Genomic DNA, 23,746 nt, shown 5'->3' with positions numbered 1-23,746 from the left:
CCTCCCACCACTTCCGGGGGCGCCACATAAGTCTCGGGGCGCAAGGGCCGCTGTTGCGCTCAGGAGGCCGGGAAAAGGGGAGAGGGAGGGCGGGCGGGGGTCAGGGCAGAGGCCCCGGGGCCGGTCGCGCCGATACCTCTGCTGGAGCAGGTGCGTGCCCGGCGGCTTTCCGCAGTGGCCGGTCTGCGGAGCCGAGAGGAGGGGACAGGGAACGGCGGCGGCGGGGAGAGGTGGGGCGGAGGGGGAGGAAGGAAAAAGATCGCGTCGGCGTCGATTCGCGCATGCGTGAGGCTTGCCGCGTCTGGCCAGGCGGGACTACTGCTCCCAGCGTGCCCTGCGCGGGCAGGGGCGTTGCGGCAGGGCGCTGGCGGCTGGCGCGTTGCATGCTGGGGGCTGTAGTCCAGGCGTCGGGAGTGAACTGGGCTTGGGCGCGGCCTTGGGGCTGTGGCGTTGCTGCGGCGGGCGATGCTGAGGGCGGGCGGGACGCCTTGCCCAGAGGAAAGGCTTCGGGGAGGTACGGCTGGCGCTGCCGCGGGCCATGAGGCCCCTTCGGCTTAGCGTGCCTACCCTCTGGGCTCCACTGGCCGCCGGCCCTCTGTGGGGGCCAGGCCTGCTCACCTCTCCTGTCCCCGTGTGGCGGTCGCAGTGAACGATGAAGGGGTATTTGCGAGGCGTCGGTCAGGGATTAGGGCAGTGGTTTGATTTAGTTGCCTGTGCCTCCGAGGTGGCGGCGTTGTCATCTGCAGTGACATTCCATCCTGACCGAGGCCTGTGTGTGGCCTAATGGTGCCAAAGGCCTGTTGGGTGGTGTCAAGACTGAAGGTGGAGATACCTAAGAAGTAAAGGTGTTCTGAAATGTCAGGTGTCTCTGTCAAAAATGGCTCAGGCTTGCAAAATCTAGGGGGGGGAGAGATGCAGGTGAGTGTGTTTGTCTCATTTACAGGTTCCTGGAAGCGCTTTGGTTAGAAAAGATGTATTCAAGGCTCCATGAGGAATTCCTATTTCTCGTAGGAATGTGAGATAAAGGCAGGGGAAGTACTCAAAAGCTGGACTGAAAAAAGAGAGTTTTGCAGTTAGGATTGTGATTGGGGGGGTGGAGGGATGAGCGTTAGAAAGTGTTAAGTTTGTATGAAGCAGGTATGATTGTTCTGCCTAAGACACTAAAGCAAAAAGAGCCCTTGTTATATGGGAGTTTTGTTCTCTTTGCTGAAATACTTTCCTTGTAAAGCAGTGTATTCTTTTCCAGCTTCAAAGGTATTAAGGATCGATGACTGATTGCAGAAGCCTTTCATTGTTACAGACTAGACATTATGAGTATTAAGAGAGAGAGCATATGAATTATCTGAAGTAGTATGGTTTATTCTAAATAACAAACCCAGAATACTTTATAATTTGTTAGGGGTTTTTTTTTTTGTTGTTGTTTTTTTTTAAGATTAGGCCAAACAAAGTAAATTAGGAATTGGGGAAAAAAACTGGGGAGTAGGGACATAGGAAACTAAATACTCAGGAATGAAGCTGGTTTAATGTTGTCCTCTAAGCAGCAATCCAGCAGACTATTGAAGCACTTAAGTTTAATGGATTGGGATCCTACTAAATATATTAAATATATATGGATACTATATAATGCATTCTTTCTTCATTTGCTTATGTACGCTCTTCTAAACTTTTATAGTAGAAACGGCCATTGCAGGAATGAGGATATAATTTCTGTTTAGCTGAAGTATAAGCTGTGGTCCTGCTCAGATGTATCTTACTGTTGTGCAACTTCATTTTGTTAGAATTGCTAACCATGTACTACATGGAGAATATTAATTTTCAGGCAAGAGTTTCATGAGAAGAAGTATTGGAAGAATAAAGATTGTTCTGGAACATCTTTTCTTGCCATGTGTGAAAGTCTGTGTCGAGCCAAAATGGTCTGTCATTCCAGTGGTTAAGTGATAAACCATACCTGGGTAGTTTTGACTTCCAGCCATGCTTGGGTAACTGCGGGATGGCCTTTGGGAGAGCCCTGAATGAAGCTTGAACGCATGTCCCTGGTAGATAAGATATATTAATTGCTCTTCACCGGTACGCTTTTACTGTCAGAAATGCTAGTTAATTGACTTCTGTAAAACAACAGAAACATGAATTTTAACGTGGTAGCCTCACCTTCCTTTTTGTTGTTATCCAATTTACCAGCTCAGTGGGTTGCTTTGGCTTGTAGTATCAGATGTAAATTTACACAAAACTGCTGTGCCAGCCAAAATCACTAGGAACAGCACTCTGTTCTGGCTCTGCTCCTTCCCTGTTCTGAAACACCCTCTTTCCTTGCAGACAGGATTGTAGCGGTGAAAAGTTTGTCTGTGCTCGTTCTCTTAGGTGTGAGAATTTTACTTTAAAACGCAAATGTTGTATGACAAGAGACTTGGCTGGTTTTGAAAGCCAGCTCTAGGTTGTGCAAAATTAAGTATTCAGTGGGGCAAAGGTCTTCTTGCTAAGTGTGAAGTTCCTGGCATGCATTTAACACTGATAACACAGCAATGTTTAGCCCAACTGTATATGTATAATGTCATATTCTGTAAATATCATGCAGCATTTTATTTTCTGTGAGGAACAGAGTAAATAAAAGGAGGCATAATCACTTTTTAGAGCTCTTTGCCCCCTTCACACTCCCAGTGTAGTAAAGGTAGGTGAGAATCCATAAGTAGAACAATAAACATCCTGACTTAACCCAATTGGCTTTCAAATAGCATCAGGGTTCAATGAGATAACATGGATTCCACAGTGACTGGATGCTGTCACTTCCCCGTAATTATATGCTACTTAGCAGATACGGCAGACAAACTGATTTCTCTTTTTAGCAGGCTACATGTTGTTACATTGTCTAGTCTTGAGACACTGGCAGGATAAGGGAGAAATTTGTGCAATGCTGTGGATAATCAGCATTCATTAAGAAATTACAACATGGCAGACCCCAAGCCTGATCCTGCTCTTGTAGACATCAATTAGAGCAGAATCAAACTGCCATTCCATCGACATCTTCATTGCTGCTGGAGCAGATTTGGAAAAAAATAATAAGTCACTGAAATCGTATAGAGCATGCATGAATATTTCTGCCTGTGAATATTTCTGCTTGTCATTAATTCCTAATTATTTTGATGCTATTCTTGCTAGATGCAAACTTTTCCTGTACCAATGACGCATTTTACTAATGATGTTTATTAATGTGATCAGGGAAGGCAGCCCGTGTCAGGGAATGAATTGTTACCTTACATGCGGAGTCTGGTTTGGGACTTCAGAATCTAAAAGTCAGATGAATTAATGAACAAAATAAATTTCCATCAGTTTCTCTCTAGGGAGTTGTTTTTTCCTATTTGTCTATGTGGGTTTTTTCCGACTAAGGTGGCTCTTTGGACACATATAATCTCCAGCATACCTGCATCTGAGAGCTATCCAAGTGTTTAAGAATGAGAAGAGCTATTTTTTTCTCTCTAGTCTCATTTTTCCATCTGTCCAATGAATATAATGGAAGTCCCCATTGTTTGGAAGTTTTAAAATACAGGTTGACAAAACCAACTTTACGTAGAACAAAATTAGTGTGTCAAGCAGTGTTCCCTATTGCTTAAGTTGATAGCATGGGGGTCTCAAGAGCAGTGCAGTGGATGGTGTAACGTCCTCTTAGATGCCACGTTATCAGGATACTGCTGAACTACAAAGAAAACAGTACAAACTGAAGATGTGCTCCTCTGACAGTTGCTCCATCTATAACAAATACTGTGCATTTGTTCAGGTTAGCAATGGTCCGTAGTGGAAAAAATGGTGGACTCCACCTGAAGCAGATTGCATACTACAAGCGAACAGGGGAGTATCATCCCACAACATTATCAAGTGAAAGAAGTGGAATCAGGAGAGCAGCCAAAAAATTTGTTTTCAAAGGTAAAAAGATTCTCTCAAACTACTATGAAAATAGATTTTTAGGTGAAGATTTGCTGATACAAAAAGAGAAAGTGAGATCTTGCTCTGCAGCATAATATGATTGTAATATACATTCTCTATGAAACAAACACTCTGCTTAACCCTTGTTAATATATAACAGGATGTTTACAGGAAAGGAAACTCAATCTGCTTTAGTCCTTTCCAGGAGGGATTTATATGTCTATTTAAAAGCCAAACCTTGTTCTAGATACTGCGGAAATACATAGCCATTGCAATCCATAATTCAAAGGACTACAGAAAGGGGAAATTCTGATCTGCAGCTGTAGACGAGGAATGCTCGGTCCTGTCCAGAGGACGCTGTGTGTGGCTGGGCAGAAGTGCAAGGATGGCTTTGCCATCTGTCACCTTAGAGCCTCCTGGCCCTTCACAGCTTTACTGCATCCCTGTGAGGAGGTATATGAGCCTCTGTAGTCTGCTGTGCTCTCGCAGTCCCATCAAACCTGCCAAGTCTACGTAGAGAGAAGGCAGGGAGGAGTTAAAGCTGCAAATAGCAATGTCAGGTTGCTGGCAGGCAGACACAGTAAGTCTCATAACACGTCCTACCTCCCCTTCCCACCCCCGGCATTAGTTTGTGTTTCAGTCAGACTTCCTGTGGGAACATTGTTTGCATTTTGACTTGCCCTCATAAGGCCTCATGTCCAGATTAAGAAACATAGGTGATCAGTGGGCTCTTTGGAGGACATAATTAAAGTGCTTGTAAACAAAAAGCTACATCTACACAGAATTGAATTGAAGTTGATCTAATAAATTCTGCACCAGATCATGCACAGTGGTTTAGTTAACTAAACAAAAGACAAAGCACTTGCATATAATTTGCTGGTACTTTTCTTCTTTCAGAAAATAAATTGTTCTATGTTGGAAAAGACAGAAAACAAATGCGGCTGGTAATTTTTTCAGATGAAGAGAAGAAAAAGGTGCTTGAGAAATGCCACGAAAATGCTGCTGGCACTCATCATGGTATATCAAGGACACTGACTTTAGTGGAATCTAATTACTACTGGACCTCTGTAACAAATGACGTCAAGCAGTGGGTACGGTCTCATAGCCACAGGATACTTTTTTCAATGTAGTCTGTTACAAACATTTTGTAATCATATGACTGATAACAGAAAGCACCCGTACAGCTTCACGGGGAGGAAATGTAAGCTTACAATCAAATTGTAAACGGTCTTCTTGGGAAAGCATAGTGTTTCCTTTTTTCTTTTACTACTGACCATGTGGCTTGCATAGTGCTGGGGAGCCATACTGCCTTTAAGCATGCAGGGCACATCTGGTCTTTGAGAGGGATTTCTCTTGCAAGGACTCTTACAGGTCTTTGTTAGGTTGCATTGTATCATCCCAAGGATATGTGGCTAGAGTGGTTGCTGGCAGATAAGAACATGAAAATGGTGCATCTGCCTTACAATTAGGCATGTTCAGGAAATAGTTAAACAAATCACTTCTTGGGAAAGTTCCTTCTGCTTCGCCCAAAGGTACATGGACATGATCCCCAGGCAGAATGTGGTCCTTGAGGAAACTGTATGTAAATGTCCTTTATGGCCAAATTACTGTTGCTGTCAGCTTGCTGCATCACCTGAATACTTTGGGTTCATGTGCAACTGTAACATCAACTGAAAATGGGTCTTTGCTTTCAATTCAGACTTGGACAAAGGGGCTCTGTCCTGTAGATAAAGCCGTTCCATGTTATTAATAGAAGATTATGTACAATGCCAATGTTTTTCATCCACAGCATACACCGTAGAAACAAAAGGGGAATGACTGGGACTTTCTTTTGATCCCAGCTGCTTCATACTTCCCTTAGTATTTACAGATAGTAATGGATATTAAAATTTATACTATGGACTTGAAAGAGCGCAGTGCTTTCACGATGGGCAGAGTTCAGCTATGAATTCCTGCACTTGTGCTTCTCCTGGCCTTCACTGTTGTTTGGGTTTGTTTTGTTTTTATGCTAGGGCTGAAAAGTCTTAAGTGTAAGAAATTATAAGAAAGATGATAAAGCGAATTTGTTTTGTGTTGCCTGGTCTGCCATAACTTAGAGAGGAATAGTGGACACTTATGATCCTGCTGATTGTCTTAAACCTTAACCATCGCTTTTTATTGATAGCGTCTTCCTTGATTTTTGCACTAGGTGTATGCTTGCCAGCATTGCCAAGTGGCAAAGAATACAACCACCACCGCACCCAAAACACACCCTATCAAAGCTGAGGACCCGTGGACAGCAGTCACTATAGACCTAATGGGACCTTTTAATATTACCAACAGAAGCCACAAGTACATCATAGTTATGACAGATTTGTTTACAAGGTGGACTGTTATCTTCCCGCTGCATGACACTTCAGCAGCTGAAATTGCTAAAGCAATCATAAATGTGTTTTTCTTATATGGGCCACCTCAAAAAATGCCTATTGATCAAGGGAAGGAGCTTGTTTATCAGGTAAGTACTTACATGGCTGGTGTCTTTCCCCCAGGAAAAAAGTGCATTTTACCATGTATTAAATTTGAATTTTAGACTATTCTTGAAAAAGTCTGTAAATATTTTTTCTTTAATTAAAAGAAAAAAATAAGTTAGTACATACAGAAAATGACAAACCAATTATATGCAATTGTAACATTATGCCAGGTTTCCCAGGGGTTTATTATTTGGATAAAGAACAAAGCAAAATCATTTACTGTCAGTCATAGTGCAGGTTTTGTTACTCAGTTGAACTAGCACAAGCTTTCACACTCCCAACATGCTGTATTTCATTCATCCATATTGTCCAATATAGCAGATAGGAAAGGGTATTTCTAATACTGGCCTATGGTGATTATGAAGAACTTTTCACACTTGGATCCTCTTAAAGATGATGAAATCATGAGACTATGATATAGAGGAAACGACAGATTGAGTTAGTGGCAGAAGTGTGTTTAGAAACCATCAATTACTGGCTCCTAAGCCGTACTGATTCCTGTAGCTCTCACTCTCAAACCGTGGACTTTTTGGTGGGAATGTGTATGCAAGACTTTCGCTCAGTCACCATCATAGCAACAAGAGGTGGAAAACTGCGTTTGTTTACTGGAACTGTGATGCGGAAGAGGGAAACCTTCAGTAATTGTGTTCTTTTTCTTTTGAAGATAAATGAAGAACTGTTTGCACTGTTTGGAATGAAACAAATTGTATTGTCTTATCCTCAGACAGATGATGTAAATGAAAGAACGTGCAAGACAATTAAAGCTTTCCTTGACAAACACTGCACAGACCATCCAAATGATTGGGATGAGCATTTGTCTGCTATTGCCTATGCTTTCAATTTGACAAATTTGGTATGTGAAGGTTCTTCCTCTTTTGACTGAAGTCCCCCAAAATAGCTACAAAGCTGTATGCTAAACTTGCTTGCTTTTTGCTCCCCATTTAAATAGGAGCCAGATCAAAACACCCCATATTTCCAAATGTTTAATCGCAACCCACATGTTGAGCCCATGAATATATGTGTGGAAGGAGGATGCAGTATGTTTGCCAAAATATTGGAAACAACTAAAAAAGCCAGTCAAGCACTGGAAGAAGAGAAAACCTCAGATTGCCAGGTAAATGTTATATATTCAAATTTTACTAGTAACAAGGCTGAAGATAAAAAAAGATGTAACGGCTTGAAGTATAAAGTATAGCTACCCTTTTAAAGCAATGTGGGGGGGTTTGTGTGTTTTTGGTTGGTTGGTTGTTTTTTTTCCCTTTGCCTGTGATTCCTAGATTCCAGTGTAACAATTTTTGCATGTATTTGGAGGGACTAACCTTAGAAGAGACTTGTTGCCGAGAGATTCATACCTGACTTAGAGGGCTACATATCTATGGCAACTGAAAACCATTGCCTATGGACTGTTGATTTATGAAGATATCAGTTTCTTCAGAACTGTCCAGCCCTACATGTTATGAAATACACACATGGAAAACCACTTGGTGTTATGCTTATGCATTATTAACCAATGTTATGAAAATTTGTGATTACTTTTGGAAAAATAAAATGTAATTCATATGCATCTTTCCACAGGTGGAGAAAAACACTTCAGATGAACAAAAAATCAGAAACAAAATCACTGTCAGAAAGAAGTCAAAGCAATTAAATACTCTTCGACTTAAAGTTGGTCATGAAGTCCTTAGGCAAAGAAAAAACTGGTGGAAAGATGGTCGTTTCCAGTCAGAATGGGTTGGTCCTTGTATTATAGATTATATCACAGATAATGGCTGTGCAATATTAAGAGATGCCACAGGATCCAGGTTGAAAAGACCCATCAAGATGTCTCACCTCAAGCCATACATAAGATCCAGTGAAAAAGGTGTATATATATGTGTGTGTGTATTTTTATCTATCTATATGTCTGTCTGTCTATCTATAATTTTGTAGGGTTTTTTATTATTATTTTTTACTTTTAACTTTCCTGTCATGTCTTGGTGTTAGGTTAGGTTATCAGAGTGAACAAGTCTCATTCACTCACGAGTGTGAATTAAACTAATGCTGGGTAATAATGTAATAATTGCAGTTTTCAGTAAGGAGAACAGTGAGTGTGAGCGGCTTCAAACCTATGCGCAGCATGGAACTGAGCTAATGAATCATGTTTAAAGTCTGTTTAAAAATAGCTTCCATTAGAGTTACTTCTGTGGTTTGGCCCTGTTGATGCTGGCTGCTGAAAACATGCTAGAAGTACAATCAGTCTGAACTGTATTCAAAGGGCATTTTCTGAATGTGTTTCTGTTTTGATGTGGACAGGATTCACATTTATTTTGCTTGTGCAATGGAAACCTATTTTTTTTTTTCTTACTTAGTCTGACTAGTGCAGATGGTACATATTTAGACTTTTTTCTTTAACAACAAAAGAGTGGCCTCTAAAGCCTTAGAATAGAAAGACTACATCAGAGAACTGATTAAATGAACAGTTTATTTTAAATTGTGCTACTGAAGAAATAAATGTGTTTCTTTTACCAGAGCAAATAAAATAGTCGTGCTCTGCAGTCGGAATGCTAGAAATTCCCAAAGACTTGGGTAATCAACAGCCATGCTTGCTCTTACACATTCAGTGTGTCCTTTTGCAATGCTGCCATGTTAGTCAAACAGTAGCAGCTGCTTCTTTTCTGTTGATGCTGTCTCTGAGTTACCACAGGCATTTTGAGGAAAATGAATACTCAGTGTTTAGAATGCTTCTGCTGTAGAACAAGATGCTTTTTGGTTCAGGGTTCTTGAAAAGTAGAACAATTCCCACCCTATTGGCATGTGTGGTTAAGATTTGGTTCTTGAAAATGCATAAACTGCATTGAGATGGTAATTTCTTCTATCACCTCTTAAAGCTGAGAGATTTGCAAAGCTGAAACTAATTCTGGAATTTCATGTGAGAAGCTGATATTTATGCCAGTTGTTGGTTACAGATTTCATAACCAAAATACCGATTTCATGTCACGTCTCCAGGACGCTGTTTTTACTGTTGGACGATCACTCTGTGGCTTCCAGTTCCTCATTAAATTGCTGATCTGTAAGGAAGAAATCACATGCATGTCAAGCATGCAGATGATCTCCAGCTATTACAATGACTTTGGTAAATTGTGTCACAGTATAAAAAGTGAACTGTCGTTGTCTTTGTAGGATCAGAGCCTACTATGTTTACCAGTAAATACTGCAGAAGCAGTATGTAAACATAGAGTTTCTTCCCTTTGCCAGGAAGTGACTAAAGATTAGTTGCCCAACACAGGCAAAAAATTCAATGGGTTGTGAATACTTAGAAATCTTAAAATTATAGACCAATATTCATACATACTTACATTGTGTAGAGGTAAACCAGGCTTTGCCAAAATAATTGCCTGCCTTTATCCAACAGCCTAACAGTAATGAAAAAAGGGTATTATTTCAGTTGGATAAGAGCAGTGAAACCGGGCAGTGAATGGCATAATGAGTGACATCTTTTCATCCATAAACACGTGTGCCTTTGTAACAAAGGACTTCTCTTTACTAGGTTGACTTTTTTTTGTCTGCAACTTATTTATTATTCCTGCTACTGTGGGACAGCCACTGTCTGGTGGCTGGTAGGTTATGCCACTGGTGGCATAACCTGGGGTGGGAACAAAGCATTTTCATTGTTTCTCTGTGAAATAAATCACAGAGAACACGGAAAAAAAAAAAAAAGTACATCTGAGGTGAGGATATTTGTAGCCTTGCCTACCAACTTTGTAAGTGTTACTAAGTGTTTTGCTTACCTTGCTCCAAAAATCTGAAGTGTGTCTTGTGTATATCACACTTTAGATGTGTGAATTTGGGAGTTTTAAAGAGGAAAGACAAAGCCTGAAAACGGAGTGCTCATTTTTTATGTGAGGAAAAAAATCTTTTGTGGGTAAGAATGTGCAATCAGAAGCAAGGTATTTTTCACAACCTTTTGTAACACTCTTGGTCTAAAGATAAATCCTGAGTTTGTGCATTGATAGAGCCCTAGTACAGACATCACAGGTTCACAGTTGGGCTGTACCTGGGTTGCTTGCTACCTGGGTGTCCTTACAGCCAGGCAGAGTTTCCAGGACACCTTATGCATACGTAGTTCTATGTGTCTGAAGCAATGTTTTGTTTTCCTTGTTTGAGTGTAGTTTGGTTTAAATATTAAACTCAAGAGAATGCCTCTGGATCCAGTGCTCAAATGATTTAGGAGTTCAAATAGGCAGGTCTAGGACGCATCTGTTGAGAAATATGGCCAGAAAAGTGCAGTTTAACCTCCACAGTAGCTCCCACAAAGGTTCCTCTTTGGACCTACATCTTTTAAAGGAATTTGTATCCCCCTGTATAGAGATACTTATTTGTTGAATACCTCTTCTGATTTAACAGAACACATAATTTCACATTAAGGTCCTTGTGTGAGCAAGAATCATAGAATCATAGAATTGTCTAAGTTGGAAGGGACCTTAGAGTCCAACCATAAACCTAACACTGACAAAAACCATCACTAAACATATCGCTAAGCACTACCTCTATTCATCTTTTAAATACCTTCAGGGATGATGATTCCACCACTTCCCTGGGCAGCCTGTTCCAATGCTTGATAACCCTTTCAGTACAAAAATTTTGCCTAATATCTAATCTAAACATCCACTAGCTCAACTTGAGGCCCTTTCCTCTTGTCCTGTTGCTTGTTACTTGGGAGAAGAGACTGACAAACACCTCGTTACAACCTCCTTTCAGGTAGTTGTAGAGAGCAATAAGGTCTCCCCTCAGCCTCCTGACCCAGCAGGTCATCTTGTCATAGAAGGAGATCAGGTTTGTCAAGCAGGACCTGCCTTTCATGAACCCATGATGACTAGACCTGATAGCCTGGTTGTCCTTCATGTGCTGTATAATGGCACTCAGGATGATCTTTCCATGGCCTTCCCTGGCACCAAGGTCAGGCTGACAGACCTGCAGTTCCCCAGATCCTACTTCTGGCCCTTCTTGTGGATGTGTGTCACATTTGCTAGATGCCAGTCAACTGGAACCTCCCCCGTTAGCCAGGACTTCTGGTAAATGATGGAAAATGGCTTGGTGAGCACTTCCGTACCCTCAGGTGGATCCCATCTGGCCCCATAGACTCGTGTATGTCCAGGTGCTGTAGCAGGTCTGTCACCATCTCCCTTTGGGTTATGGGGGCTTCATTCTGCTTACTGCCCCTATTTATTAGCTCAGGGGTCTGGCTACTCAGGGAATAAGCAATTCTATTACTAAAGACTGAGGCAAAAAAGGCATTAAGTACCTTAGTCTTTTCCTCATCCTTTGTCACCATGTTACTGCCCCCGTCTAATAAAGGATGGAGATTCTCCTTAGTCCTCCTTTTATTACTAATGTATTTATAGAAACTTTTTTATTGTTCTTAACATCTAAAGCAAGGTTAAGTTCCAGTTGGGCTTTGGCCCTCCTAATTTTCTCTCTGCGTAGCCTTATAACATCTTTGCAGTCTTCCTGAGTTGCCTGCCCCTTCTTCCAAAAGCCATAAGCTCTCCTTTTTTTCCCTCAGTTGCAACCGTATCTCCATATTCAGCCAGGCCGTTCTTTTTCCCTGATGGCTCATTTTTTGGCGCATGGCGACAGCCTGCGCCTTTAAGACTTCCTTCTTGAGAAACATCCGGCCTTCCTGGACTCCTTTGCCCTTCAGGACTGCCTCCCAAGGGATTCTGTCAAGCAGCTTCCTGAAAAGACCAAAGTCTGTCCTCCGGAAGTCCAAGGTAGCAGTTCTGCTGACACCCCCCCCTTGCTTCTCTAAGAATCAAAAGCTCTGTGATTTCATGATCGCTATGCCCAAGGTGGCCTCCGACTGTCTCTTTACAAACAACAGGTCCAGCAGGGCTCCTTCCCTAGCCGGCTCCTTCACCAGCTCTGTCAGGAAGCTATCCTCAACACAATTCACGAACCTCCGAGACTGTTCCCTTGCAGCTGTATTGTATTTCCAGCAGATATCTGGTAGGTTGAAGTCTTGCACGAGGACAAGAGCTAGTGATCTTGAGACTTCTCCCAGCTGCTTGTAGAGTATTTCATCTACCTCTACATGCTGGTTGGGCAGTCTATAACAGACTCCCACCAGTAGATACGCCTTAAACTCATCTTCCAGAACAGAAGTATTAACATCATGTTGACAAGCACACTTTTAATGGGTCTGGTCAGACTGTTTTCACTTCATTTGAACTCATTTGGAAAAGTCAAACACAGTAACCAGTGCAGAGATAATATTGGATAGAAGAGAAACTCAATAGTACCATACAGTAGCAATCACCATTGTTGTCTTTAAATTCTATAAAACTGTTTTGTTTCTTGAAGATGTTTTTACATCTTCAAAAAGCCTGTTGTGCGTTAAATTTCCCAGCAAGAGTTTGGAATAGCCACATTTCTGTCTGTGTGTGCACAAAATGGAAGAATTTGTGTGCCCATTCATTTAAGGTATTAGTTCACTATGTGACTATGACACACATCAAGCTAGTCATAGACCTAGCAAAGAAAAACTCGTAGTGTAGAGCATTGCAAGCATTATTTTGTGGATGTAATGAGATGCAGCCAAATATTTGATGCTCAGTGAAATTGGGAAACCCACATTATCACACCGCTGTCGCTCAAACATTCTTGTCCTCTTACGGAAATTGTTTTGAAAAGTAAGTTAGCACCTAACTAACATCTTAAGTATGACTTAACGGATCTTAATGGCTACTTTTCTTTTACAGATAACCATTACTTTTTACAAGGTGCAGTAGTTGTTGACCATGACTATATCGGCTTATCTGAAAGATCCGATAATCCAAGCCAACAAGACTCTGTTGCTGAAGAAGAAATAAATGCCTACACGAGCAATGTCATGTCTGCTGTACAGATGCCACCTGTAGCCTGCAAAGACCAAGAATTGACAGATGGTAAACCTCAGTCTGAGCTGACAGAAGATCACTGCATTGAATCAAACACTGCAAAGCTGGAGCAATGGCCTTCACCTTGTTGGACACTTCAGACCAAGACAGAGGATACTTAAGCATAGTCTCATGTCACATTTCATTGCCAAACAGTTTGGAACTTCTGTGGCAGACTGAAAAGAATATAATAGCTCTGAATTCCTTAGCAAAATCTACTTTACTACTAAAAGCACTGCAGCTGTCCACTGATTACTTTGTAGGGCATGAAGAAGGAATTGCTGTGTTACCAAAAACGTATGTGCAACTTAGTAAAAGCACATGTTCTACTGCTGTATGACGTTAAGAACATTGTACATGCCCAGTGGTTAGTTTATGTGGGTGTTGAAAAGCACTCACTCAGTGACCAAAAGTACAGGCCCAGCCTAGCAAAAGCGCATGTTCCCATCATACATTTGAATTTCAGATTTTGTTGGTAGAACTGCAGGGTGGCTGTACCTTACCATTATCCTCTCAGGACATAATGCATCATTTCACTGTAATGACCTTTACATTAATCCTTAGATGACTCATTCCTACTGTGCAGAGATACTGTGGGATGAGTATAATCTAAGCAACTTGCTGTGAGTTTTGCCTCCAGAGAAGTTCACGTCCTTCTTTTCCTGTTACAAAAGTTTTCTGTTCTTTCTGAGAAGCTGCAAACTGACTTTTATAGCTTTTCATTTCTAGTCACTTAATACTCAAAGTGTTTTGTTTCTTCTGAAAATCCAGTCCTACATACATACTTTTTCTCCACCGAGACTGTTTCAGAAAGAAGGTGCTGGGCAGTGGTTGTGGATGCTGGCATAACAGGCTTCTCCTCTGTACCAGCTCCACAGAGCACTTGGAGATGAACAAGGTTTGTGTTGGCATTGACAAACATACAGAAGCTGAGAAGCCCATCTTGCTGTTCACTGCTCTTACCCAAAAGCCGTGCTGTCCCCTGGGGGACAGCTGACCTTTATAGTCATCAGCCTAGTGTGTCAAGGAAGTAAAGAAAGTGGGCTTGGTGAAATACATTTCTCCTGTTTGTTTTTTTTTTTTCTTTTTTTAAAAAAAAGCTAGGAAATCCTGTCAAACTAGTTAACAGCAGGAAAAAAAATACCCACATGTAAATATGACATAAGCTGTACTTGTGATTAGTGGCCTTACTTTGATATGAATTTTTTCCCGTAGTAATGAGCACTGTGGTCATACAGTATTTCTTCCCTGGAATAGTAGTTTAAAGATGATAATGTGTTTGGGTGCTGTGTGCCGTGGGCACTGGAGGTTCATCTCAAAATAATGGTGTGGCAGCCGAAATTGTTCCAATGCTAATCCTTAACAGGGGCCCAGGCTCTTGAAGCCAACCCCTCCTCCTCCCCATGTACCTTTGTTTCTTACACTGCGATTATTGACTAAAGTGACACCTTCTGCTAGGATGGATTGTTATATTGTTAGATACATTGTGTGCACGCATGCAATATCTACATACATAATTCGTAAAAAAATAGTGTCGGGGTAAAAGGGTAAAATTGGAGAATAAAGGGAGCTGTCTGCAAGATTTCTTTGTGCTTCGTTAGGGGCAAAAGGAAACCAGTCCCTTTTTTTTTTTTTTTTTCCTTTTTTTACTTGATCAGTATCTTATTTCACACGGTACAGCAGAGCTGTTTTCTGGGGAAGCTTGAGCAGCACGAGTGCTGTGTACTTGTTACAGCTACATTGCAGAGAAAGAAAATGCTACAGTGAGAGGAATGGGAAAACCAGGAAATATTTATCATACTGTAATGCTGATCATTCAGGCTTCCTGGTGATTTTGATCTACTGTATTAACAAGGAGGCATTAGTGCCTCTTCGGTGCACCTAAATGGGGCCGTCTCTGCATGTGGGAGGTTCATTGAAATAAAATACAGGGGTTTGACGTGAAAAACAATCAATGGAAACAGTGGAAAAAAAACCCACCAGGAAACCTGAGATGTTGGAAGTAGCACACTGTGCTTGGGGAAGCTCGGAGAAACCCCTTGTGCCCTTGCCATAGCGTAGCGTTAGTCAGAGTATACTTTGTGACCGCAGTGAGCTCTGACCTGCCAACTTGTGATTGTATTTTAACCGACTTGGAGAAACACACAAATGTCCACCTGTACTCTTTTTCACTAGCACGCAGGTTTGATTTATGCTGGGACAATAGCAAAAGACTATTTCATAACAGAATTCTTAGAAATTCTGTTTTCTAATAGAGTTTGTGCCCCCTCGTGGCAAGTTGTTTAGAGGGGAGGAGTAAAGGGGGAGTACATCATGTAAGAAAAAGTGCAGATTCCCTCATACTTCCCAGCACAGAACTATGGATGTTTATCCTTTGGGTTTGCTAGTAGCACTAACTACCAGCTCACAGTTTGATGAAAAACACCATAAAAAAAACATCTGCTAGGGAAAGGACTGTACAAACACTCAGAGTGTTTTACTGTGGAATGAAAACCTTTCATCTCTTGTTGGAATACTTCCTGAACTTTTGTATAATGTTTCTTGCTTTACAGCTACGGACGTTTTACAGTTTTTTCCTTCTTCTCCCTAGAACTGAATGTTCCCTGCTGAAGGGCACCAATGAGTCATGATTTGCTTTTCACGGCAAGCAGTTAACAGTCTTCTGGAAATAACACTTTTGAGAAACAGATAAGTTTCCTTTACTCATTTGTTCGGGTGCAACATCCATATCAATGACCTTCTGCAGCAGGCATCAACTCTAATGACCTGGAGTCAAAATCTTTGCATAGTAACCTTGGTATTTTCAAAATATGTAATGGAATATTTTTTCAATCTGGAGCAGCGTAGAGGCTTTCAGTTAACGTACTGGACTAGCTAAAAATAAAATGTGAGCTCTAGAGTCTCACCAAGTGGTAGAAACTCATCAAGGCACATGAGCAGTTGTCATCTCTGTTGGCCTGAGAGTAGGCTGCCCACCTCTGTGTTCGACAGAAGGAAATGCCTTGTTAGAAGTCACCAAGACCGGACACTCTTTTAAATTAGAAGGCTAAAATTGACACAAAACCCCAGGATTTAGCAGCGTCTTCAGGAAATGGGTATTACGCTCTTCTACACATATTAGAAGGCCTGTTGGCCGACTGTTTAAATCTTGGTAAGCAAACCATGTAGACATTTGGAATGGAGAGCGGTACACAAAAAGCTTTAGTTTGAAAAGGAAGGCTCTTCAAGATAGAACTATTCAGGAAGTTCCTGATTCAGGAACTATTAATCCTGAGAGATGCATTCCCTAGTCAGTTCTCCTTTCCTCCCCCTTGCTTGTACGCAGACAAAGACCACATTTGCAAATACAAGTGGACTTGGGTTGAGCTGCCTACTTGTTTGTCCTGGTGTAGCAGGCATTACTGCAGGCTCTGAGGAGGATAGCTGCACGTGTTTATCGTCCCATGGGTCTCCTGGCTGCAGTGGTCTGTGGTCCATCTCACCTTGGCGCTGTGCAACGCGTCACAGTGATGAAGGGATCTGCGGGAACCTGGCTGTGCCCGTAGCAGGAATACACAGGACAGGTTGTAGGAAATACAGCATTCCCAGTCTGCCCAGCAGCGCTGCCCTGCCACAGATTGCTAGTGCAATGGTCTGCAGGTCACTTGGATACAACTTTCCATAATATACCAGTCCTTTTCTGGGTGCTTGACAAGAATCTCGTAGCTTTCAGCAGCAGAGCTGGAGTATTCAGAGCTGCAGCTGGTGGCCAGCAGCAGTGCCTTGAACAGATAAACTGGTATCTAAGTGGGTTAAAAGGGAAGGGAATGAATCAGATTTCACAAATTCGGTACATAAAATAAGTCGATGTTTTTTTTGACAATTTATGCCTTTAATCTGTCTATGCCTCACTTCCCCCTTCTGTACAAAGTGACTAGCACAGTGTCAGTTCCCAGACAGACTGGAAAAAAATATCCATTGCTCTTCACAAAGCTGGCAGGCATAGTGATGAAAGCCCTGACAGAAAAGTCCACAAGAAAACGAGTTCTATATTTTGTGCAGAATGTCAGTGAAATGCAGTAAATAGTACATGGGGTTCCCCAGCAGGTTGATTTTTGAATGTTTGATCTCGGAGACATCATCCATCACTCCCACAGTTTAAAGACCTGGGAGGAGGGGAGCAGACTTAAGTAGGAAGACGACAGGATTTAGCATATGGTTATGGTATGTACTGGAATTTTTTTTTTTTTTTTTTTAGATGCTTGATTATTTTGGAGCATATGAGCTTGAAAGCCTGGTTGTTGCCTGCCTGCCTCCCCGCGGAGGCGGTCGCAGGGTGGCAGCCTGTCCCCGCAGGAGGGGACAAGCAGGAACCAGTCTATTGCACCACGGCCTGTTTTCTCACAGCCTTTCTTTCCCAAACAGCATTCTCTGCAAAATTACCGCAAAAAAAAAAAAAAAACCCCAAACCAAAACTTCCAGTACTCCTGAAACCTTGATTGCTGTGAGCAGGATCTCACGTACAAGTGCCTGGAAAAAGTCCATCCCTCCGGTTCCTCATGTGTGGCGTGGTGCGCGACCGGAGACACAGCTCAAGGAAACACGGCAGAATTGTGGGAAACTGTCCTTATTAATGCATCCCTTTTAATGCAAGTAATTTTCTCCCAAGCTGCAGTTTTAGGATGTGCCGCAGCTGAAGAAAGCAGTAACAAATGGGGGGGGGACGGGTATCAAAGCATTGAGGAATGCAGTGGCCACGGCAAGGCTCTGATCTTAAAGATCTTAAAAACTGCATGATAAGTAGCACCAACTTTATCCTGTTATGGCTGGCTGTGTGGGTTGCCTTATCCCCATTCTGACAAAATTCTTAAATTCTAATTAAAAAAAAAAGACCAGAAGATTTAAGTCTCTCATACATTTCCGTTTGAAAGGTAAATGTCATTAGTAATTAATAATATTTTCCCTAGTTTGCTGAACTGTTACCACTGGCTATTTGCGAGGAACAAATTGCTCCACTGCATCTTTAAAATGGTACTTCTGGCACAGTTCTCTAGAAGAAAAAAAAAAAAAAGCCTCCACATCATCTGTTTATTTTTTTTTTTTTAAAAGTTGTACAATGAAATCAGGCAGAGCTTCACTCGCAGGATGTTGTGCTTTGCATGCAACTAATTCATAAGAAACACTAGCAGGAAGGAGGTAAAGAAAGGAGCAGTTCAGCAAACACGCCTTCATGACCTGCAGTATTTAGAAAATTCCAGTGCAGCTTCCAAGTTGACTCCCATGCACCTCCCCCTTGTATGTCTCCAAATTACCTTTGTGTAACAAAGCCAGCCGGATGCTCCTTTAGGTTTTCCAGCCACCGTGTCCAGAAACAGCAAGAAGTTTGCAGGTTTTGCATGGGTAAGTAGCTGCCACTGGAGATTTAAAATCCTCCTCTCCTCTGTTCGCTCCCCTCTTTCTTTTGCCAGTAATGTTTAGCCACGCAGATGGATCTAGATTTTTGAGGAGCAATTCAGTTCTAGTGTAAATTTTGCAAACAAATTTTGGTAATTCACAATGGAGGAAAAAATATTTTCAAACTAAAGAATTACAAAAACAGGTAAAGGCAAATCAGGGTGCTAAAACTCTAGGGTTTACTAGCATCTATTTTACATAGAAAATACAGTGGCCTGATTTCAGCTCTTAATTTTAATTGATCTGGACATTTAGTTCTGTTTGGTTTGGTTGGTGGTGGTGTGTTTTTTTTTTTATTAGTAGTACATGACATGAATCCACACAAACTGTGCATTATATCATAACACAACCTTTGAAATTTAAAAGTAAACACAGCCTTTGAAATTTAAAAGTATTTTCTAATATGACATTAAATAAGAAAGTTGCCTTTGAATTGCTCAGCAGTGACCTGCTCCGCACAGCTTGTATCGCTCATACACACACAGTCTTTCAAAGAAGTTGCCACGTGGAATGGCATAAGAAGTTGCGTGTTTGAATGGCAAGAGTCAAACCAACGAAGTCCCTTCTCAGTAGCATGACTCATGCTTAATCCTAATCCTCTGTAGCACGACAGACATTACTGACCTAAAAGTTCTGATAAAACATAAATCTAGCTTTGGCAAGCAAGCAAGCAGCTGTTGCAATTTACTGCATTGAGCTATAAATCCTCATTAACTACTACAGTGCTCTGCTTAATTAGAAAACTCTACTTAATCAAGATGCTTCCCGAGGAATCAATTTACACCTAATGATGCTTGTGGCAAGGACAGCTGCTTAATTGGGATGGTAATTTCATTTAATTGGGACACCTTCAGGTGGCTTGGGTGACAACCTGCGCGCTGCAGTTCAGCACACCCTCCTGATGGCAGGTTGTGGTTGCCCCCTGCCCCGAGCCTGCCCTCTCAGCGAGCTCCCCCCGCTGCTTGCCAGCGGAGAGCAGCCACCTTCCCACCGCGCTGAAGGACTTCCAGTACGCCAGATTACTCAAAACAGGGAGATGCTCCATACGGTACTACGGCAGCTACTACTTAGCTACTTCACTAGCCTAATTTCAATGAAAAAATTCAGCCCTTACAATAATGGAAGTTAGCGTCATGTCTTTGAAGCCTGAAAATGTGCAGTTCTAAACTGGGACAATTGCTGAAAATAAATCAAACGCATGCACTCCAAATACACTAGTTGAGACTGAGTGACCAGTATTCAACATTTAATACATAAATAGCAATATTAGCACATAGAACCTGCCAGGATGGAAGATGGTCTGCTGGCTTATTAAAACAAGAGCTATTATTACAGAAAGCTTGTCTTCCATTTTACATGAATTTTCTGTTGCAGTACGAAGCCTCTGGTACATTGTTTTCATAAAATGCAGCTTTAATAAGAGATAAAGAACATTCAGTGCCTTCAAACAGGTTCAGGTTTTCTGCCATTGTACCTGTATGAAACTAGAGCATGCAACTTCAGGTGCTGAAGTTTGCTTGCTGCTGGAAAGTAGTTGGTTGCTTGTCAATGCAGTTATTGAAGAATCGTAGAATGGTTCAGGTTGGAAGGGGCCTTAAAGATCATCTAGTTCCAACCCCCCTGCTGTGGGCAGGGACACCTCCCACTAGACCAGGCTGCTCAAACCCCATCCAGCCTGGCCTTGAACACTTCCAGGGACGGGGCAGCCACAACTTCCCTGGGCAACCTGTTCCAGTGCCTCACCACCCTCACAGTAAAGAATTTCTTCCTGATATCCAATCTAAATCTACCCTCTTTCAGTTTAAAACCGTTACCGCTCATCCTGTCCCTATAGGCCTTGGTAAAAAGTCTCTGTCTTCTTTATAAGCCACCTTTAGGTACTGGAAGGCTGCTGTAAGGTCTCCCTGGAGCCTTCTCTTCTCCAGACTGAGCAGCCCCAACTCTCTCAGCCTGTCCTCACAGCAGGGGTGCTCCAGCCATCTCATCATTTCTGTGGCCCTCCACTGGACCTGCACAAACAGGTCTTTCTTGCACTGCAGACCCAGAGCTGGACGCTGTATTCCAGGGGGGATCTCGAGAGCAGAGCAGAGGGGGAGAATCACCTTTTTGCAGCCCAGGATTATTGTAGAGACCAACCTCTGAATTCCAGAGAGCAGAGATTATGACTAATGCTGAATTAATCTGTTTTAGCTTGTACTTGCAATTAAACTGTGTTCGGCTACTCCCCCCGCCTCAACAAAGCATTTTTAAAATTGGAGATAAGGATCAAATAAAGGAAAGGAGGAAGGAGGCAGCTGTATAGTATCTTCATCGACCCAATGCCATGGAAGCAGAGAACACCCAACATCAGACGGATGCAATGTGAGCTATCCTAATGTTAGAAAAATATACCCTTACTGATCGCTTTTGGTAAAAGGCTGTAATCTTTCAGAACTGATGCCATGTGTGCCACCTGTAGTAGCACTGCCACCACAGCTTTAACTGCTCTCATTGGAAACTTCCTGTAAACTAGCTACTGATCTTTGCAGACAGCTTTAGAAGATCCTTCCCAACGACTTTCTTTGTTTTTTTTCATATACCAGGGATCTGGTATATGGTCATATACCACAGCTAAAAATAACACTGCCTTCCTTTCAAAAGCAAGACAGAAACAGGCTGTTTTCCTTGTTACATAAGGAAAATAGAAATTAGCAGGAGAGGAAGAGTATGCACTAAATGCATATCACAAGAACCTGAGCCTGTAGTCCAGCATCTTAGAAACCTATCCCGGAGATTTTGCCGTACTTGAGAAAAAAAAACCAAACCACCACCTGTCAAGGATTTTTTGTTCCAGAAAAAGGAGATTCAGAAAATCTTGCTGGGGGAGGAAATCTTATCTTTTGCTTCACTATCACTACCTTTATTCCCTCAAAAAACACCTTGCAAAACCTGCCGCCACAAGAAACTAAAAGCCTATTTTTCAAGCTCAACACCAGCAACAGCCTATTACACCACCTGCAATGACGATAATGAAAGCTGTTTCATAAAACCCTGCAGCAATTACAGCTGTGTACACTCTGCTCAGGATACAGGCTTTAAAAGGAGATTAATCACCCTCTGATCCTCAAACTAGGCTGATAACTCATGATGACGTCACATGGTGATTCACACTTCAGATGACTCATACAGCCAGCATAATTATCTGGCAGGTCTTCTGCAAGTCTCCTCTTCAATAAGTGAGCGCATTATGGAGGACTTCTGTTGTATGAGTGAAAACGGAAGCGTGGAGAAACAAGAAAATCAGTGCTACAAATCAGGTAGTATTAGATGCGTACCCTGACTAATTTGCATATTTAATTTGAGACACGGGTTTCCTCTTAGCTGTGACCATGTTTTATTTAAAGTAAATACCCTGCAGTTTTATTTTACAAGTAAAATTCCTCTTTAAATGTTTAAGCTTGACTTTGTACATGTATGTAAATCATTAGTATTTAAAAAAAAAAACCCTTGTGACATATCAAAATATTTTTCCAGCTTCCATACAAAATAGCACTTTTTCTCTGCTGGTAGAAGACATTAAGACTTTTACTGTATTAAGTGGTCCGTGTAACTTTTACAGAAGTTGTATACAAAAAACTGAAAAGTATGCAAAAATTCCAAAGTACACTCCGACAGCTAATGCTCTGCAAATACTTTATTACACAAATTACATTCAGCTTCTGAAAATAGTGTTCTAACAGTGATACCATCTAAAAATAAGACATCCCAGAAACACATCAAGTTAGGAAGAAGAAAAAAAATTAAATAGAGACTTTTTTTCTTTCCTTCAATGCAATATAATGTTAGTGATTTTAAAAAAATAGAAGAAGATTTAGCAGCTTCATTTTCTTGTGGCACTGTATTTTCTCTGTACTGCAATAGGTTAAGGACATTGAAGAGGAAAGGCACAAAACAGAAATTGGCAAATGAATACTTATGGGAAAAATATTTTGATGAAGCAGATAGTAAGACTTATTTACAAGATCCCCAAGTTAAGATGAGCAAATACTACTGCTTTAAATCAGTGCTGCAATTAGAAGACTGTTTGCTTTAATAAGATGGTCACATAAAAAACAACGGCACTGATATGGAACTTCATACACTCCTCCACTTAAAAAACAGAATTAAAACCAAACAAAAATTAAAGGAACCAGTGTACAGCCCCACATAGACTAGTACAGTTTACAATTAAATACACAAAATCTTAAACGTGCTTAAGGGAAAAGGAATCTGACATTCTGGGTTGAATCATATAATGGCGAACTCAAAGGCTGGTTTCAGGATGATGAAGGTGCTGGTGGGGGTGGAGGTGCTGAACACTCTTCCTCTGAATCTGTGCCATCATCTTCATCTTTTTCTTGGTCACTTCCTTCAGTGCTGAGTCGGTCAAACCCTTTTCGGCTGTAGCCTTTGTGACTTGCAAAGAAGTTCCCAAGGTTAAGGCCACCACCGCCTTTCCCTGTGGAAAGGAAAGGCTTGTCATAAGGTTTGCGTTACTGCACGGGGGGAATAGAAATCTATCTACCCATTCAACAGTATAGTGCAGATCATTTTAAGTGCCCTTCCAGAAACTGTTTTTAAAGGTCAGCCCACGAGCCACAAAAGCTAAGTATAGAGATTATGAAAGAGGAAAGAAATTAATCTTTTGAAGTAGAAGTTTCAAACTATTTTTTTCAGCATCCATTGCCTCATTAAGTCTTTACACAGGCTGTTTGTGTTCCCACCAGTTTGCCCTTAGTCTCGAAGTGCTTCATTTCATTCATCAGATCCACAGATAACTCATTATAACATCTACCGCTCTCCCACTGGTGGTGACACATCCTCTTCAGCGGGCAGGTAATGATGGATGACAGGTCATAAAAGACATTTCCACAAAACACCTGAGGTTTGCCCCCAGTCCTTCCTCTCAGAAAGTTCCATCAAATCTGCTATTCAACTAGAAGTGAATACGGAAAA

General features: G+C 41.6%; 2 protein-coding genes across 14 annotated transcripts in view; one reads left to right on the top strand and one right to left on the bottom strand.

The window, feature by feature from the left end:
* Nucleotides 1-21: 21 nt before the first annotated feature.
* Nucleotides 22-14,065, top strand: GIN1 (gypsy retrotransposon integrase 1). 7 transcript variants are annotated; one of them, XM_074569445.1, is made up of 8 exons: nucleotides 22-150; nucleotides 3,770-3,915; nucleotides 4,813-5,006; nucleotides 6,104-6,409; nucleotides 7,150-7,278; nucleotides 7,375-7,539; nucleotides 8,001-8,286; nucleotides 13,163-14,065. In XM_074569445.1, the coding sequence occupies exons 2-8, from the start codon at nucleotides 3,777-3,779 to the stop codon at nucleotides 13,459-13,461; spliced, it is 1,518 nt and encodes a 505-aa protein (XP_074425546.1). In that variant the 5' UTR covers nucleotides 22-150; nucleotides 3,770-3,776; the 3' UTR covers nucleotides 13,462-14,065. The 7 variants fall into 7 exon arrangements, with proteins under 7 accessions (XP_074425546.1, XP_074425544.1, XP_074425545.1 ...); XM_074569443.1 differs by having other exon boundaries at nucleotides 42-150; nucleotides 7,090-7,278; XM_074569444.1 differs by having other exon boundaries at nucleotides 62-150; nucleotides 4,873-5,006; nucleotides 7,090-7,278.
* An 8,362-nt stretch (nucleotides 14,066-22,427) lies between these two features.
* Nucleotides 22,428-23,746, bottom strand: part of PAM (peptidylglycine alpha-amidating monooxygenase) — a 150,082-nt gene continuing 148,763 nt past the window's right edge. For all 7 annotated transcript variants that reach the window (XM_074569429.1, XM_074569431.1, XM_074569432.1 and 4 more), the window contains one exon: nucleotides 22,428-23,249. In XM_074569429.1, coding sequence (XP_074425530.1) covers nucleotides 23,068-23,249 — 182 coding nt within the window. In that variant the 3' untranslated portion in view covers nucleotides 22,428-23,067. The remainder of the gene's footprint in view (nucleotides 23,250-23,746) is intronic.

Source organism: Larus michahellis, chromosome Z (genome assembly GCF_964199755.1).
Source record: "Larus michahellis chromosome Z, bLarMic1.1, whole genome shotgun sequence".
NCBI lineage: Eukaryota > Metazoa > Chordata > Aves > Charadriiformes > Laridae > Larus > Larus michahellis.
The sequence above is the reverse complement of the archived record's forward strand: the minus strand, read 5'-3'. Positions and strand labels throughout refer to the sequence as shown.

What these genes read in the sequence shown, in the direction of transcription:
- GIN1 (XM_074569439.1), top strand. Translation starts at nt 282, where the DNA reads ATGCGTGAGGCTTGCCGCGTCTGGCCAGGCGGGACTACTGCTCCCAGC. An exon ending in AGAGGAAAGGCTTCGGGGAG is followed by an intron (nt 515 to 3,769) that starts GTACGGCTGGCG and finishes GCATTTGTTCAG; the next exon opens with GTTAGCAATGGTCCGTAGTG. An exon ending in CATAAGATCCAGTGAAAAAG is followed by an intron (nt 8,287 to 13,162) that starts GTGTATATATAT and finishes TTTCTTTTACAG; the next exon opens with ATAACCATTACTTTTTACAA.